The sequence below is a fragment of the Dermochelys coriacea genome, chromosome 2, assembly GCF_009764565.3.
Source record: "Dermochelys coriacea isolate rDerCor1 chromosome 2, rDerCor1.pri.v4, whole genome shotgun sequence".
In the NCBI taxonomy this organism is placed as follows: domain Eukaryota; kingdom Metazoa; phylum Chordata; order Testudines; family Dermochelyidae; genus Dermochelys; species Dermochelys coriacea.
In genome coordinates this window covers 89871443-89891091 of record NC_050069.1, presented here as the reverse complement: position 1 = coordinate 89891091, position 19649 = coordinate 89871443, and the positions used below count along the sequence as shown (strand labels likewise).

The 19649-nt window shown below is 41.4% G+C and overlaps 1 protein-coding gene across 16 annotated transcripts in view; it reads right to left on the bottom strand.

Moving 5' to 3' along the window:
* Positions 1–19649, bottom strand: part of PTPRM (protein tyrosine phosphatase receptor type M) — a 729763-nt gene that overhangs the window by 43306 nt on the left and 666808 nt on the right. For all 16 annotated transcript variants that reach the window (XM_038390871.2, XM_038390872.2, XM_038390875.2 and 13 more), the window contains one exon: positions 1032–1129. In XM_038390871.2, the coding sequence (XP_038246799.1) occupies positions 1032–1129 (98 nt within the window). The remainder of the gene's footprint in view (positions 1–1031; positions 1130–19649) is intronic.

Sequence of the window (19649 nt, the reverse complement as noted above, 5' to 3'; positions counted from 1 at the left end):
TAGACCCCCGCCCCTCCCCTTCCCCTCGGGCCCTACCCCCTGTTTGTTTCTCTTCCCCCTCCTGCTGGGTTGGGAGGGACCCGCCTGCGGAGCCGCAGCTGGGAGCTGCAGCTGCTCAACACAGGTAGGAGGCAGCCACGTCTGAGTAGAGGCTGGCACAGGTGATGACCTGGCGCTTCCCCACCTCTCCCGCCTGCAGTAACTGGACTTTGGGTGTCTGGTCAGCAGATTTTGACTGAACACTGTCAGGTCCCCTATTGGATCGAACTTTCCGGTTGAAAACCAGCCACCTGGCCACCCTACCAGGAGACCTTCTTCAGAGGCAATCTGTATGGAAAAAGGTAAAATATCAAGTGACTAACTCCACTTTTTTCTTTATACATCAATTCCTGAATAAAAGCTCCTGGTCAGCACACTGATTTCTATTTTCTGATTTCAGTGCTAATTGTTCCATTTACAGCGCACAGGGTAAAACAGCATCCTCTTCTTATTCCCACATCCAAGCAAATTTAAGTCATATCTGTGCTGAGCCATTCCTAGAAGCTCAAGTTAGCACAGGAAATGCAATTTGATTAAGCTCCTGGTTAAGTAGGTGTGCCATTTTTTACGGGGGTGGTGGTGGGGAATAAATCACGATGGATTTTAACTAATATATCACAGAGCAGTTCTGTGCAACATGTGCAGTCTCAAAGTTTAACCTCATTTGAACAATCAATTCTAGAATTAATCTGAAAGAAGACCATGTAAGTTGCCTCAGAAGGGTTTCCTTGATGCTTAGTGTAATTATTAATAATTAGATGCACATAAAGTTATAATACTTTGCCTCTGTTGGCCAAAGATTATCAAATATTATCAAAGCCAAGCCTTCTAGCCATTTTAAAAATAATTAATGATACACCTTTTAGTAGAAGAAGTGGTAAATATTTTATGTGCTATAGTCTGTGTACAAGCATCTTGGGGGTCTGTTATTTAATATCCAAAAGTAAACATCTCAAAAGTCTTTCATCATTTTAAGTATAAAAATTACTTACCCTTCCTACTTCCACTAGATTTGTTACCATGACTATGCTGGCTGTGTTCTCATGCCACACCATTCTCCAGAAGTCATATATCGTCTCCTGCATTGGTCCTGAAATAATATATCAAAGGAATGGTTATTTTCTGAAAGTCTTGAGATTGAAAATTTATCTCCAGGAAATTTTGAGAGACTGTGTTTATCTGTACGTATCAGTATTGTCATATTTTTCATTTAGGGTTGAATTTCTCTCACTATCCAGCCCACCAGCATTTACGTTATTTCCCCTCCCCACCCGAAATAGTGCTGTGAGAGAAAGCTAGTTCTCCAACATTTAGATTTTATCACCATAATACCCAGAAGTGGTATTAGACAAATGGATATTACTACTCTTTCTGGTAACAATTTCATGGTATTCTGGGGAAAGTATATATGGAATAAAATGAGCCTCAATGGACTATATTGCCTTTTCTGGTTTCGAATATTTTTCTTAGTGTTCACTATCAAATTAGTCCAACATCTAAATTGTACTTTCTGAAGTGAAACAGAAGTTATAGTTTTTTTGACCTGCAGTATATCGTTTTTCAAATAGTGGGGGAAATAGTAAAGATCCCTGGCATGACATGACAACAGTCTACTCTGCAGAATTTATTCTGAGGAATGACCTTGAAAAATCAGTGTGCTTTAGAATTCAAAACCCTGCATGCTCAGGTCTTGCAGCACCATGCTAATAGTGGAGAGTCAATCCATTGTAGTATTGTAAATAGTAATGACAAATGTAAAAGGCTAAAACGCCCACGTCACTAATTTCATTTACTTCTACATCTTTTCTGTTACACATGGTGTTCATCCCAACTTTTGGATCTGAAACCACTTCAATGCAAAGAGAACAAACAGTTATAAAATACTGTCAATTACTAAAAACCTAGCATCCACAGTGAATCATCTACTCTACTGAACCTCTATACTGCAGTAAGCAATTAGTTACTTACACTCAGGAGAGTGCCATTAGTCTATTCATTAAGAGACAAATAGACAAATTTATCCACCTTCCCTCTCCAAAAAAGAGAGACGCATATATTTGAAGCATTAATAAAGCCCTTGATTTATTTATTTAATTTTCAATTAAATTAAAGGATTGTGTCCAGTTGATAAGTTTTGACAGTATGAAGCTTCTTTGGAAAGTGTTGTCATTCCTATACTCAGAATTGGAACATATTTATAAAATAATAATAATTTTACAGCAATTGAAATACCACTTAATCACACCTCAATGGACTAGCTAGGTGCAATGTTTTACAAAGACAGTATCAACTTAAAAACTACACTTCTCTTTATAATGTTTTTAAAACTTAATTTTACATGTGACATTTAAAAGCTCTATAATTATTTTCTTTAATACACAGAGATTATTTTAAAAAAATGTTTCCTACTTCTAGGCACCTTGTCTGTTTTGTGCATTTGACAGCACTTTATGTATAGTCAGTTTCACTGTTTTCCCTAGGGGCAGTCAGTTTTCCCTTTACTTGTGAAGGTGTTTCACATAACATTACAGGAGGAAAAGGCATTTAAAATAATAGGAAAATGTGACTGTAAGAGCACAAAAGTCTTGAGGCAGGTGTAGCACCTAAATCTATTTACTTCTACTTCAGGTTTTGAATTGTGCTAGATTCCAAACTCAAGTCCATTTTTTAATTTAAAATGCAGAACATCTGATACTTTTGATATATACTGTGTTCTCAAACATGACAAGTTGAAATTATTCCTCAGCATTTCGAATCCTGAAGCTGAATATCTCACCTCATAAATATCCTGTATATATTATTCAAGATTGATCTGTATTCCATTTTCTTATGTTCCATTGATAGTGTACATTATGGATGAATTTTTGGTTTGTTTTATTTATGTATTTTTATGCAATATAAGATTCAATATAGCCTTTTAGACAAAAAGAACAAAACAAAAACATAATGGGACTGATCCCAGGCTCCATTAAGTTTCTTTGTATTGCTGGAGAGGTGGAAAGTGACCTAGGAGCTTCTCTAATGGCACAACTAAGAATACCCAAGGGACTAGGGGCACGTCATAGCTGGCTGGTAACAGGGAGGGAGTTGGACTGGAGAGTGATGTGCTCTGCTAATCCCCACCGAGTGGAATGGCCCCCTAGGGAATTGTTTCATTGAGCGTAAATTAGAGCAGTCCTATGGTTGCTGTAATATATGTCATGGGCCAATTCAGTCTCTCCACCCCAAGTTCAGGATTGGAGGAGGCATAAAAGTAACTCAGAGTAACTTTTGCCTCCCTCATTTCTGTCAGCTATGCCGAGTATGAATTCAATACACTTGAGGACTGAGCCCAATGTCATTAGTGCCTATGACCTTAGTATAACTGAGGCGAGACAGCTTTTGGTTTATTTTGTCTGTTCATTAGAATTCCTGTTTATTTAGAAAATTTAATGCCCACTTCAAGGGAAAATGCAATGAAGTTTTAATTATAGAATCCTGCTAGAGTGCCTCCATAACATGAAGCGCATTGTGACATGAAATAAAACAAATCTAGCCCTAGTTCCAAATATCTTTAATTCATCAACTGTCCACGTGATTTTTTACCCATTCTTTCAAGGGATATAGTCAACATCTTAGCTGGGTGACTTGTAATTGTTAGAGGCAAGGTCTAGTTGTCTGAGTACAGGACAAGGGTCCAAGAATTCATGAGCTTTAATCCTGACCTGATACCAACCAGTTGTGGCAGATCCGGGGTTAGAAAGGACATAGGGGCTAGCGCTCCTACAATGATAATGTTGTGGGGACTCATCCTCATGTAAATTTGTGCATCACTGAAGGAAGGTGGAGGCAAGAGCGGGACCCAGAGGGTCTGGAATGGTTCCTGCAGTGCCTGGAATTGGGCCAGGAACAGTGAGCAGGAAGCCAGAGGGGCTGGAATGGGCCCAGGAGCAGATAGGAACTCCAGGAACTCTCCTTCCTAGTCTGGACTCAGCTCCACTCCTCCTAAGTCTCAGTACCTCCCCCCACTCCTCTTTCTGTCCCTCTGCCCTTTCACTCCCCTGTCCCTGAGAGCAGCTGTCTCTGTGACTTCAGTGTGTCACTTAACTTTTCCATCTGTCAGCTCCTCATTTTGTAAAATGGATATATACATTGCAGGGTCTGTCTAGGCTGCTATGTAAGTCCAGGATTCAAACTCAGGCTTAAGCCAAACCCCCACTTCTGTCTATGCACAAATTGTGCTGACCCAGGGGCCCATGACCCCATGTCAGTGGAGGGTCCGAGCCTGACCCAAGCTAAGACTCAAGGTTCAAGAGTATTGCTTGCAGTGTAGACATAGCCTCTCTAGACTTGTCATCTTGGAGTCTACCAAAAGTATTCTACAATTCCATGGGCTGATTTTCTTTGCTCTGTGAACAGGTAAGTAAGTTTTCCCACACTGCACCATGAACAAAAGGCTAGAGCGGCCACATTTTGGGAGGCTCCTAGGAAGCCTGGGATATGGGGGTTGGACTTGGGCCTGCATAATGCACTATAGGTGCAGGCACCCCAGGGTTGGGATCCCCAGTTCACCAATTCCTAACCTGGGGTTACAAATGAGGGTAGATTCTCAAGACCTAGATTAACAAACCCAGGGTCTGCTAACTCATGTTCTACTAGGCCTGGGCTTACATTGCAGTGTAGACATCCCTAAGGCATAACAACAATGGGGACTAGCTGGGAGAAGGTGAGCAGGGAGTATCAGGAATGTTATAACAGATATTAGTTAGTACTGATCTCACCTGACCCCCGTTCTTGGCCTTCGCTCCCCAAGAAGGGGTAGCAATGGAAAGCTGTAATCAGTAGTGATAGTTGGAAATTTTCCACCAAAATGTTTTATCTGTGGGAAAGTATAGTTTCTGGACATCCAAAATTTTTCAAAGGAAAATTTCGATTTTGTTGAAATTTTTCAATTTTTTCTTGGGAAAATGGGATCAAAATAGCTAGTTCTGAGTCAGGTTGACTCATATTGAAACACTTCAGCCTGTTGAACCTCAGGGCAAACCACTGCACATTGCACTATGAGAATCATGTGAGCCTGGTGAAGCCTCGGACACTTTGGCTGGCCTACAGAAGAGAATGCTACGTAAGGTCCCTGACCTACGAATTCCATGAAGCCTCACAGCAGCTCAATGTGGAATTGAGCCAAAATGAAACATTTCAATTCAGGAATGCTGAAACCTTTTGTTTTAAGTGAAAATGTCAAAATGAAATGTTTCAACATTTCCAAAACATTTTTTTCAGAAAATTTCCATTCCATGAAAACATTTTTGATATTTCATTTTTGTGTGTGTCCCAGTCCAGGCAAAAAACAAATGTCAGAATATCCAAATTTCCTATGGGACAAAAATTCCAATTTTCAACCAGTTCCAGCAGTAGGGGAGTCAATGGAAGCCCAGCATAGCAGCTTCTATGCTGTTGTTGTAAGAGAACGGGATGCCTCAAGATCATGCAGTGGTTTACCTTCTCTCTGCACCTGGTAGGAGCTGTGGGGTTTGGGGTTACAGAGCCTCTGTCTAAGTAACCTGTTTTCTTCCCCTTCTGTGAAGCCACCATCCCTGAATAACCTAAGCGGTGACCCAGGAAGACACAGAGTATTTTTAGAATAGTTTTTCCCCTTCTACAGGATCATCTGTGGCAGAGGACAGTTGGGCCATAGTCTGGAAGAGTGGCTCATTGACAGTTCTGGGATATTTTGCAACTATTTGTTCTCAACTTGAATCTTTTTCTCAATAACCAGAGTTTTCCTTGTGGGTTTCAAGACTTCTGTATTTCAGGTATTGAAATCACAAATCAAGCCAAGAAATAGATTGTAAGCACCAGTTACATCTTGAATTTTTTTCATTTTCTGTTCTTAAGAAGGAGGGAAATAAAGATCATAAAAGAAATGAGGCTGAAAAAAGTTTTCATGAGAACAAGAATGCTAATGACAACAACTATGGCTTCAGAAGGAATTGAACAGGATCAATCTTCCCTCCAAACATAATTCATTGTCTATGTTTTCCTCATTCACGCTTCTTCTGAGCTTAATTTTAGCCTCACATTCTTCTTGGAATGAGTGATGCAAGAAATGTCTTCTTCTGCAATGTCAGGTGTGCTCTTGCCCATCTTGTCTGTCATAGTGAGAGGTGGAGGAGTGGAGTCAGCTTATTCTTATAAGTGTTTTCCTGTTACACCCATCCACCCAACCAGCCTCCAAACTTCTTTCAGATTCAGGACATTGCTGGGGCGAGGGGTAGGGCGGGGCAAGGAGGGGGAGGAGGAAGGGAATACCTAGTTAAAAGTCTTTGAAAGTAATTCCTTCCTATCCTATTTTTCTTTCCTTCAATTGTTTTCTGCACCTGAATAAATTATTACTCTGTCACTTGTCACCAGACAGAACTGAAAAGCATTAGAGGCCAGGTAAGGGTGTAGAATTTATTGTCATCAAGAGCTGCACAATTTTATTCCAGAGACTTATGATGGGGGGGGGGGGGAAGGAGACGGAGAGAGAGAGAGATAACATAATGTTATCAGCATTACGTTTAGATGTTTGCACAATAGGCAATAAGGTTATTTGACAGCATTTGCCCCCTTGTGGTCGTAAAAGGTCTGAAGGGAAGGTACTATATTTCTATAACATTAAGCCTCTGGCACATTACATTAGCTACATAATACTGTAGTTGGTATCAAAGATCTCTAATGTGAAGAAAATCAGCAACTGAGCTCTTGCTTGATGCAACCAGAAGGTGCAAAGCAAAGGAAAGTAAGAATATAAACAAACATTTAAATGAAGTAGTGAAGAAAACTGAAAGATATAAGCAATTTCATGAAAAATTACCATTCTCTGTATTACCAGTAGTAGCAACAGGCTCCAAAGGATAAACACATAATACTAGGTGAAAAATCATGGTGCTTTAAAAAAAAAGTTTAAACCCTAGCAGCTGATTTACTGTACACAGAGACTTTCTACATCTTTCTTCTGTCCTGCTTGGTATTATATGATCCAATTCCTATACCTGATATTTTTCACTGAGTCAGGTGAACAGTTTAATAGATAAACTGACCTGGAATGTGAAATATTGAAGTTCAGAAAGAAATGGAAGCAAAAAGTAAATTGGTATCAAACTATAGGGATATAAAAAGCAAATGGAGCCAGTGGCATCACAAGCTTTACAGAAAGCCTACTTCTGAGACATGAATACAACTGCAGTGATTTGAGATTGTCAAGTTTTGTGTTTCTAGTAAAGAGTGCTCTAAAATGGAATATTTGCATCTGGAATTTAGTTCCCCACACAGTTCACAGGATTTGGGTCTGAGATTTTGGTACAAAGAAAAGGGGCAGCTGCATTCCCTACTTTAAAAAAAAAAGTTTCGAGCTGAACCAGAAATTTCCCCAGCTTCTATTCATACTGGGGCTTGTAATTTCATATTAGTGGCTTTTTTTTCTAGATAAGCAATTAAAAGATACAGTATAAATAATAAGAACACAGGAATGGCCATACTGGGGCAGAGGTCCTAGAGGTCCCTCTAGCCCAGTACACTGTCTTCTGACAGTGGCCGATGGTCAGTGCCAGATGCTTCAGAGGGAGTGAACAGAAGAGGACAATTTATCAAGTGATCCATCCCATTGTCCAGTCCCAGTTTCTAGCAGTCAGATGTTTAAGGACACCCTTAGAGCATGGATTGTATCACTAACCATCTTGGCTAATAGCCACTCATTGACCCATCCTCCATGAACTTATGTAATTATTTTTTTAACCCAGTTATACTTTTGGCCTTCAAACATCCTCTAGCAATGAGTTCCACAGGTTGACTTGCATTGTGTGAAGTAGTACTTCCTTATCTTTGTTTAAAACCTGCTGCCTACTAATTTAATTGGGTGACCTCTGGTTCGTGTATTATATGAAGGAGTAAATAACATTTCCTTATTCACTCGCTCCACACCATTCATAATTTTATAGACATCTATTATATCCCACCTCAGTCATCTCTTTTCCAAAATGAACAGTTCCAGTCTTTTTAATCTCTCCTTTCTGGAAGCTGTTCCATATGCCTAATCAATTTTTTGCCTTTCTCGTACTTTTCCCAATTCAAATATATCTTTTTTTTTTTAGATGGGATGACAAGAACTGCACACAGTATTCAAACTGTGAACATACCACAGATTTATATAGTAGCATTATTATATTTTCTGTCTTATTATCTATCCCTTTCCTAATGATTCCTAACATTCTGTTAGCTTTTTTGACTGCTGCTACACAGAGCAGATGTTTTCAGAGAACTATCCATGAAGACTCCAAGATCTCTTTTTTGAGTGGTAACAGTTAATTTAGACGCCATCAGCTTGTATGTATAGCTGGGAGTATGTTTTCCAATGTGCATTACTTTGCATTTATCAATACTGAATTTAATCTGCCATTTTTTTGCCCAGTCACCCAGGTTTGTGACTCTTCAGAGTCTGCTTTGGACTTAACTATTTTGAATAATTTTGTATCATCTGCAAACTTTGTCACTTCAATGTTATCTTCTTTTTCTAGATTATTTATTAATTTGCTAAATTGTACTAGTCCCTTAGGGCACCATTCTATTTCTCTCTCTCCATTCTGAAAACTGAACGTTTATTCCTAACCTTTGTTTCCTACCTTTTAAACAGTTACTGATTACCTTCCCTCTTATCCCATGATTCCTTACTCTGCTAAAGATACTTTGATGAAGGACCTTGTCAAAACCTTTCTGAAAGTCCAAGTTAAACTATAGCCATTGGATCACCCTTGTCCATACGTTACGTTTGTTGAAACCCTCAATGAATTCTAATAGAGTGGAGAGGCATAATTTCTCTTTACAAAAGCTGTGTTGACTCTTCCAACATATCATGTTCATCTGTGTGTATGATAATTTTGTTCTTTACTATAGTTTCAACCAGTTTGCCTTGTACTGAAGTTAGGCTTCCCGGCCTGTAATTGCCAGGATCGCCTCTGGAGCCTTTTAAAAAAAAATTGGCATTACATTAACTATCTGTCAGACATCTGGTACAGAGATTGATTCAAATGATAGGTTACACACCACAGTTAGTAGTCTGCAATTTCTTATTTGAGTTCCTTCAGAACTCTTGGGTGAATACCATCTAATCCTAGGTTTCAGAGTAGCAGCCGTGTTAGTCTGTATTCGCAAAAAGAAAAGGAGTACTTGTGGCACCTTAGAGACTAACAAATTTATTAGAGCATAAATTTATTTATTAGAGCATTTGCTCCAACCCCTCAGACAGAGACAAACACCTACAAGATCTCTATCATGCATTCCTACAACTACAATACCCACCTGCTGAAGTGAAGAAACAGATTGACAGAGCCAGAAGAGTACCCAGAAGTCACCTACTACAGGACAGGCCCAACAAAGAAAAGAACAGAACGCCACTAGCCATCACCTTCAGCCCCCAACTAAAACCTCTCCAACGCATCATCAAGGATCTACAACCTATCCTGAAGGACGAGCCATCACTCTCTCAGATCTTGGGAGATAGACCAGTCCTTGCTTACAGACAGCCCCCCAATCTGAAGCAAATACTCACCAGCAACCACACACCACACAACAGAACCACTAACCCAGGAACCTATCCTTGCAACAAAGCCCGTTGCCAACTCTGTCCACATATCTATTCAGGGGATACCATCATAGGGCCTAATCACATCAGCCACACTATCAGAGGCTCACGTTGTGAGCTACCAATGTGGCTACCAATGTGATATATGCCATCATGTGCCAGCAATGCCCCTCTGCCATGTACATTGGCCAAACTGGACAGTCTCTACGTAAAAGAATGAATGGACACAAATCAGACGTCAAGAATTATAACATTCAAAAACCAGTTGGAGAACACTTCAATCTCTCTGGTCACTCGATCACAGACCTAAGAGTGGCTATACTTCAACAAAAAAGCTTCAAAACCAGACTCCAACGAGAGACTGCTGAATTGGAATTAATTTGCAAACTGGATACAATTAACTTAGGCTTGAATAGAGACTGGGAATGGATGAGTCATTACACAAAGTAAAACTATTTCCCCATGGTATTTCCTCCCCCCCACCCCACCCCCCACTGTTCCTCTGATATTCTTGTTAACTGCTGGAATTAGCTTACCTGCTTGTCACCATGGAAGGTTTTCCTCCTTTCCCCCCCCTGCTGTGGGTGATGGCTTATCTTAAGTGATCACTCTCCTTACAGTGTGTATGATAAACCCATTGTTTCATGTTCTCTGTGTGTGTGTATATAAATCTCTCCTCTGTTTTTTCCACCAAATGCATCCGATGAAGTGAGCTGTAGCTCACGAAAGCTTATGCTCTAATAAATTTGTTAGTCTCTAAGGTGCCACAAGTACTCCTTTTCTTTTTACCATCTAATCCTGGTGACCTACTCCTGTTTATTTATCAATCTGCTCCAAACCTTCCTCTACTGACACCTCAATCTGGCACAGTTCCTAAGATTTGTCACCTAACAAGAATGGCTTGGGTGTCGGAATCTCCAACACAGCCTCTGCAATGAAGACCAATGCAAAGAATTCATTTAGCTTCTCTGCAGTGGCATTGTCTTCCTTGAGTGCTCCTTTAGAATCTCAATCAGCCAGGGGCCCCGCTGATTGTTTGGCAGGCTTCCTGCTTCTGATGTTCTTAAAAAATGCTATTGTTAACTTCTATAACATTTGCCTCTAACACAACAGCAAGTTCACACCATAACATTTGGTGTCCAGGTTAACAGAATTAAATTACGGATATTAGTGCTGGAAGTTTAAGAAGTGCTGAGATTAAGAAGATACCATTTAGCTCAGACGGCTCCCCAGGGGCAGAACATGGGACATCGTAGCTATTATCACATGTTACCAGAGGCATTGGGCCTGACTGGGCAGAAGCCAGTAGGGAGACTCACAGCTCAGCAGCAGCACAAACTACACCTTTAAAAGAAATGCAATGAACCTACTCCCGCCCAGTGCTGGCCTCCATGTGATACCTGGTACATAGGGCATGAGATGACTCACACCGTATCCTTGGCCCTTCTGCTTTGGGTGTGCAGCAATAGTGGCATTCCCTCTTTCACTTAAGGAAAATGGGCTGCAGCACTGTGGTTGCCTACTGCATGGACACACTAGAGAGTAACAGTCCCTTACATTATCATTAGTGTCTAGCACACGTGCATTCGGGCACTCACACTTTGGTCCTCTTTCTTTAAAGGTATGTGATCCCTGCTGGTAAATTCAACGTACTCTACAGTGTTTCTAATGAACAGTTCTGATTTCAAGACTCCATAGCAAAGATGAATAGCTCCCTTTGCAAATGCTCTGACAAGGAAACAGTGCCTATCAGAAATAGAAAAAGTATAGTCCAAGATGTCTTGACAATTTAGTATAAAACCAACAAAAATAATTAGTGGTGCAACAAAACAACAGATTCAAAGTTGTATAATTAAAAATTCAGGAAAGTGTCTTTCCCTGATGCAATCTTGAAATGGAACATTCCAACTGTTAATAGAATAATGTTCCACATTCCATATAGAATAAGGATAGTTCCACAGCATGAGGCTCCATTTGTATGAGCAAAACTACAGGATTACTAATGTTTTGCCAATCCATGATCTGATTGGATAATTATCCCATAAATACTTTCTACATTTTCTCTGAACCATGCTGCAATTTTATATAGCAATTGGGATAGTAGTAAAACACCTTTTCAGAAAATATGTCAAAAGCTGTGATTTAAAATAATAATAGGAGTCCCAGAAGAGAGAAAGAGGGGTCTGGGAGGTGGGATAGACTAGAACTCGATGGCATAGCCAGTGGAAATAACGTTTAAACCCATTTGTCTGAAGTTAAGATCTGTCATGAAAGGAAATGGGTTAGGTGATGGCTGAATGATGCGCAAGTTGCTACCAAAATAACTGGTTGTCAGCTCATGGGCCATCTGTCAAAATGCCTTTCTAGAGGGCTGATGAGTCTGAAGGGAAGATGGTGATGGAGCAGTGAGCTTGCCTTGTTGTAGTCTTTGGTGCTTTCTTGGTGGCTCACAGGATCGTTAGTGGAACGATGGCTGTGGTGATAGTTAGTATCTCTATTATTGTAGTCTCAAGAACTCTCTCCATGAAGATTGGGTATATATACCCAATGAGCAGAGGCTGGCGTGAGAATCTTTCAGTGAGTAGAGTGCCTCATCTGTCTTCTCACTGAAGAGGGTATTCCCTTCGAAGGGAAGGCTTTGCACTGTTGCTTATATCTCTTTAGGGACCCCAGATGTTTGTAACCAGGAGCTTCCTCTCTAAATATTGGAGATTGAGGTTGGAATCTGTAGCATTCCAATTCCAATACCCAATGGTAAGGGTCCAATATGCCCCAATGTGATTATAGTCAATAGGTAGGTTGACCGTATGATGAGTACTAGCACTCCCTCAGTGGAGAATATGGGTCCTGGGTATGGGAGAGTCTCTATGAAGCCCTGGAAGTACTATCAGGGCTAGGTTGTTGTGGTGAGGCCCTTGTTGGAACAGGTTCATCTCTTGATTCTCTTCTAAGAACTGTTCTCACTCAAGTGGTGAAGTCGTTAGCATCATCTGTGTGAGGGTGGCGCCACTGGAGTTGGGACAGAGAGAGCATCCTGATATCATAGCTCTGCTGCAGATGTGGATTGGGAAGTGGTGGATGGATGACGTTTTGATGTCCCATACTAACACTTGGTCTATCAGGATCAGGGACTCTGGAGCTGAGTAGATCATCAGATCCTCTAGAAGAGCATTCCTTGGTTTTACTGGTGTCTTCGGTGACTGGACCGATGGAGAAGCCATAGTGCTGGTGTAGAGAGCATGCACTGATTACTATCTTTGCGTTGCTCAGAGGAGTTTTGGAGAAGGAGAAGCTCCCAGTACCATCAGTGCCTGCCCGATTTCACCATGAGCGCCAGGTGAAACCCTGTGTAGGGCACAGAGCCTTGCTCAAACCTGAAGAAAGGGGAAACGCCCTTCTCTTCTTTCAGGAACTATGAGCAGATTTCTCTGCTCTCAAGTACTACTCCTTACCCTTAGTGGAGTTATTCAGCCTGGCGAGGTGTTCTGCCAGTGCCGATGGAGTACTGCTTGGAGGTCCTTGGCAATGACTTGGAGAATGGGAGGGCCCACAGATCCACTCCAGGTCCCAGGCTAGCTCTGAGGTATCGACACAGCTGGAACTTTTGAGCCTGCCTGGTGCAAGGGGGAAACAAACAGCAAATCCCACACTTAAATGGGATGTGTGCCTCCCCTAAACAGTAAAGGCAAGTGTCATGAGGGTCACTCATCGGAAAGACCTGGGGACAGGAAAGGCAAGGTTTGAAGCACAGAACCCTGAGCATAACGCTCTAGTGTCAGGGAGAGAAAGGAACCCGCCCCCCACATAACTCTAACTAACTAACTAAACTAGACATAAGCAAACTGTCTAAAAATTAAATATTTACAAATATTACAATTATACAAGGCTATATTTACATGGGGACTGTTGTACCTTCCCTTCCTCACATAGTGGAGAATTTTTCAGTCTGAGATACCATTAAACTGTGATGGCCCATCCAGGTAGAACATGTACACACAATGGTTATCAACTTGCAGACAGGGCAATCTTTCCAATCTGCTACAATTCTTTTAAGGATGTCAGTATATCAGTGGATAAAGAAGAATTGGTTGATATAATTTGGACTTTCAAAGAGCTCACAAGAGTTTACTAAGAAGTCCCAAAGAGTGAAATTCCCCTCTGTGCTGAGGCCCAGCACAAGGCCGGTGCACCTCTTAAGTCCCACGCAAGCCCTCAAATAGGGCTGATGCCATCTGGTATAGTAATTGATATGGTCTTGTCCAACTGTACTTACACAGGATGTGGCAGAATGTGGCCTTAAGTAATGACTAAAAGTTAAAGTGCTACCTATTAATTGCTGAATTTGTGGAAGGCATACTTGGCTATTAATTATTTTTTGTTTCCAATACCATCCACAATGTGACTGTGCTGAATAAACAGGAAAAAAGACAGTCTCTACCTCAGAGACCTTTACACTAGAGAAATATCTTTTCAGGCCTCCCTTCCCCTGCAAAAAAAACGCTTAGAATCCCCTTCTTCATGGATTCGATTTCTTTTCTAATATGTACTAGTTTGTGTTTTGTCAGTTAGCATTTTATCAGAACATCATAACATAAACCATAATCAAACAGATTTTCTCCAGGTTCATTTACTTCTAGTTTGAAACTGGGCATTAAAATATGTTCTATTACAAAGCAAACTCTCTCATAATTTTAACTGTATTTAGTCACCAATTTCTTTTTTGCCATTTAAAAATTATATGCTGCTCCTATTTTACAATGTTAGAAAAAACAAACAGTAATACCACAATTCCACAGCAGCTGATCCAATTCAGATGAGTTAACTAGGATTTATACTTTAACTATTAATTTTAAGCAGAATTTTTCATGATTTGCATGCTCTATATGGACTGTTAATAAGAAACAGATTTGACTAAATCTTGTTAACATGGTGTTTCAAGAAAACACTGAATGCAATTTTAACATCTAACGTAAATGCCCTGAACTGTGCAGCGAGATACTGTCTGGTGTACCCTTTGTGAAGAGAACTCCCTCTGACCAGCCCAAGATTACATGACAGCCAAGCACTGTGCAGAGTACTTTGCTGATTATCAGGCAGGAGCCAAGAGCTACATACTACTAACCAGCTAACCAGAACGCTTTGTTGGCTAATTGGCTTTTGCAACTAGACACAGGGCTAAATTTCCAGCCGAAGTAATTTAGGAGCCTAAGGCCCATTGACTTTCAATGAGACTAAGGCTCCCCAACTGCAACTCATTTGGACACAGAGCATGGCCCGGGCCAGTGCACTAGCTCCTTCTGTGTCAATACAGGGATTCTGTACTAGAGCTTACACAGAATTAGGGAATGTACATTGGCCAAACTGGACAGTCTCTACGTAAAAGAATGAATGGACACAAATCAGACGTCAAGAACTGTAACATTCAAAAACCAGTTGGAGAACACTTCAATCTCTCTGGTCACTCGATCACAGACCTAAGAGTGGCTATCCTTCAACAAAAAAGCTTCAAAAACAGACTCCAACAAGAGACTGCTGAATTGGAATTAATTTGCAAAATTTACAATTAATTTAGGCTTGAATAGAGACTGGGAATGGATGAGTCATTACACAAAGTAAAACTATTTCCCCATGTTATTTCTCCCCCCACCTCACCCCCAACTGTTCCTCTGATATTCTTGTTAACTGCTGGAATTAGCCTACCTTGCTTCAGAGTAGCAGCCGTGTTAGTCTGTATTCGCAAAAAGAAAAGGAGTACTTGTGGCACCTTAGAGACTAACAAATTTATTAGAGCATAAGCTTTCGTGAGCTACAGCTCACTTCATCGGATGCAGTGAGCTGTAGCTCACGAAAGCTTATGCTCTAATAAATTTGTTAGTCTCTAAGGTGCCACAAGTACTCCTACCTTGCTTGTCACCATGAAAGGTTTTCCTCCTCCCCCCGCTGCTCGTGATGGCTTATCTTAAGTGATCACTCTCCTTACAGTGTGTTTGATAAACCCATTGTTTCATGTTCTCTGTGTGTGTGTATATAAATATCTTCTCTGTTTTTTCCACCAAATGCATCCGATGAAGTGAGCTGTAGCTCACGAAAGCTTATGCTCTAATAAATTTGTTAGTCTCTAAGGTGCCACAAGTACTCCTTTTCTTTTTGTGAATACAGACTAACACGGCTGCTACTCTGAAACCTGTCATTATGCAAGGCACTGAATTTAGCCGTATAGAGTGGAAATCTGTCAACTTCATGAAAAAACTCGCACAGATACAGACAGACATCATCTTCCTCTCCAAATGCAAACAGATGGACATCATACCGAAAGGACTGAAGGTAAAAAATCCATTACAATCTACATACCACACAGACTATGCTGACAGCTTGTGCCACACACTCTCAAAGAAACTGCAGAACCACCTGATCAACATCCTCTACAGCAAATAGGGAAAGATTAAGAATGAGCTCTCAAAACTGGATACTCTCATAAAGAACCAACCTTCCACACAAACTTCCTCGTGGTTGGACTTTACAAAAACTAGACAAACCATTTACAAGACGCACTTTGCTTCTCTACAAAAGAAAAAGGACACTAAGCTATCTAAACTACTATATGCCACAAGGGGCCACAACAATGGTTCCCGTAACCCACCCAGCAATATTGTTAATCTATCTAACTATACTCTTAGCCCAGCAGAAGAATCTGTCCTATCTCGGGGCCTCTCCTTTTGCCCCTCCACCCCCACGAACATGATACAGTTCTGTGGTGACCTAGAATCCTATTTTCGACGTCTCAGACTAAAGGAATATTTCCAACACACCTCTGACCAACATATTAACCCACAGAGACCTTCCTGCCAACACTACAAAAAGAAGGATTCTGGGTGGACTCCTCCTGAAGGTCGAAACAGCAGCCTGGATTTCTACATAGACTGCTTCCGCCGACGTGCACGAGCTGAAATTGTGGAAAAGCAGCATTGCTTACCCCATAACCTCAGCCATGCAGAACACAGTGCCATCCACAGCCTCAGAAACAACTCTGACATCATAATCAAAAAGGCTGACAAAGGAGGTGCTGTCGTCATCATGAATAGGTCGGAGTATGAACAAGAGGCTACTAGGCAGCTCTCCAACACCACTTTCTACAAGCCATTACCCTCTGATCCCACTGAGAGTTACCAAAAGAAACTACAGCATTTGCTCAAGAAACTCCCTGAAAAAGCACAAGAACAAATCCTCACAGACACACCCCTGGAGCCCCGACCTGGGGTATTCTCTCTGCTACCCAAGATCCATAAACCTGGAAATCCTGGACGCCCCATCATCTCAGGCATTGGCACCCTGACAGCAGGATTGTCTGGCTATGTAGACTCCCTCCTCAGGCCCTTCGTTACCAGCACTCCCAGCTATCTTCGAGACACCACTGACTTCCTGAGGAAACTACAGTCCATTGGTGATCTTCCTAAAAACACCATCCTAGCCACTAAGGATGTAGAAGCCCTCTACACCAACATTCCACACAAAGATGGACTACAAGCCGTCAGGAACAGTATCCCCGATACTGTCACAGCTAACCTGGTGGCTGAACTTTGTGACTTTGTCCTCACCCATAACTATTTCACATTTGGTGACAATGTATACTTTCAAATCAGCGGCACTGCGATGGGTACCCGCATGGCCCCACAGTATGCCAACATTTTTATGGCTGACTTAGAACAACGCTTCCTCAGCTCTCGTCCCCTAATGCCCCTACTCTACTTGCGCTACATTGATGACATCTTCATCATCTGGACCCATGGAAAAGAAGCTCTTGAGGAATTCCACCATGATTTCAACAATTTCCATCCCACCATCAACCTCAGCCTGGACCAGTCCACACAAGAGATCCACTTCCTGGACACTACGGTGCTAATAAGCGATGGTCACATAAACACCACCCTATATCGGAAACCTACTGACCGCTATTCCTACCTACATGCCTCTAGCTTTCATCCAGATCATACCACTCGATCCATTGTCTACAGCCAAGCGCTACGATATAACCGCATTTGCTCCAACCCCTCAGACAGAGACAAACACCTACAAGATCTCTATCATGCATTCCTACAACTACAATACCCACCTGCTGAAGTGAAGAAACAGATTGACAGAGCCAGAAGAGTACCCAGAAGTCACCTACTACAGGACAGGCCCAACAAAGAAAACAACAGAACGCCACTATCCATCACCTTCAGCCCCCAACTAAAACCTCTCCAACGCATCATCAAGGATCTACAACCTATCCTGAAGGACGACCCATCACTCTCACAGATCTTGGGAGACAGACCAGTCCTTGCTTACAGACAACCCCCCAATGTGAAGCAAATACTCACCAGCAACCACACAACAGAACCACTAACCCAGGAACCTATCCTTGCAACAAAGCCCGTTGCCAACTCTGTCCACATATCTATTCAGGGGATACCATCATAGGGCCTAATCACATCAGCCACACTATCAGAGGCTCCTTCACCTGCGCATCTACCAATGTGATATATGCCATCATGTGCCAGCAATGCCCCTCTGCCATGTACATTGGCCAAACTGGACAGTCTCTACGTAAAAGAACGAATGGACACAAATCAGACGTCAAGAATTATAACATTCAAAAACCAGTTGGAGAACACTTCAATCTCTCTGGTCACTCGATCACAGACCTAACAGTGGCTATACTTCAACAAAAAAGCTTCAAAAACAGACTCCAACGAGAGACTGCTGAATTGGAATTAATTTGCAAACTGGATACAATTAATTTAGGCTTGAATAGAGACTGGGAATGGATGAGTCATTACACAAAGTAAAACTATTTCCCCATGGTATTTCTCCCTCCCACCCCACCCCTCACTGTTCCTCTGATATTCTTGTTAACTGCTGGAACTAGCCTACCTTGCTTGTCACCATGAAAGGTTTTCCTCCTCCCCCCCCCCGCCCCCGCTGCTGGTGATGGCTTATCTTAAGTGATCACTCTCTTTACAGTGTGTATGATAAACCCATTGTTTTATGTTCTCTGTGTGTGTGTGTATATAAATCTGTCCTCTGTTTTTTCCACCAAATGCATCCGATGAAGTGAGCTGTAGCTCACGAAAGCTTATGCTCTAATAAATTTGTTAGTCTCTAAGGTGCCACAAGTACTCCTTTTCTTTTTGCGAATACAGACTAACACGGCTGCTACTCTGAAACAGAATTAGGGAAGTCGTTCTCTAAATCCTCTGCCTCTCCTCCCAACTCTGTGAGAACAGGGAAGGACTTAGCCCATAATGTGCCTTCTACAATGTACTGAAGCTATGAGCTGTGGCACCAGTGGTTCATGGAATGTGCGCATCTGTCTTCACTTCACCCTAGAATGGGTCTTTAGCTTAACTAAATAGCTACTTTGAATTCCCTGGCAGTTTAGAATAGAAGTGACTGAATAACATCTCCTGAAAAATTTATACAACAAATTTCACAATCCTTAAACAAAAATCTTTACCCAATTCACAAAACTGGGTGTGTGTATATATATATATATATATATATATATATATATATATATATATATATATATATAAAGCATAGATACATTTTTTCCTATATTTTGCCCACCTCTAGTTTACAAACAGATGCAGGAATATCACAAATTTCTCTTCACTAATTATTTGTGTGTGTTTATATTGCAGTAGTGTCTAGAAGCTCCAGTTGGGGATTGGGACTCCACTGTGCTAGGAACTGTATACAACTTAAAATAAGAAAAGGAGTACTTGTGGCACCTTAGAGACTAACAAATTTATTAGAGCATAAGCTTTCGTGAGCTACAGCTCACTTCATCGGATGCATTTGGTGGAAAAAACAGAGGAGATACAGACTAACATGGCTGCTACTCTGAAACCTTAAAATAAGAGTGTTCCTGCCCCACAGAGTTTACAAACTAAGCACATCAAAGGAGGCAACAGAATGGAGGACAGGGTTGGAGTGAACAGACTAGGTTTGGTATAATGTGTAGCAG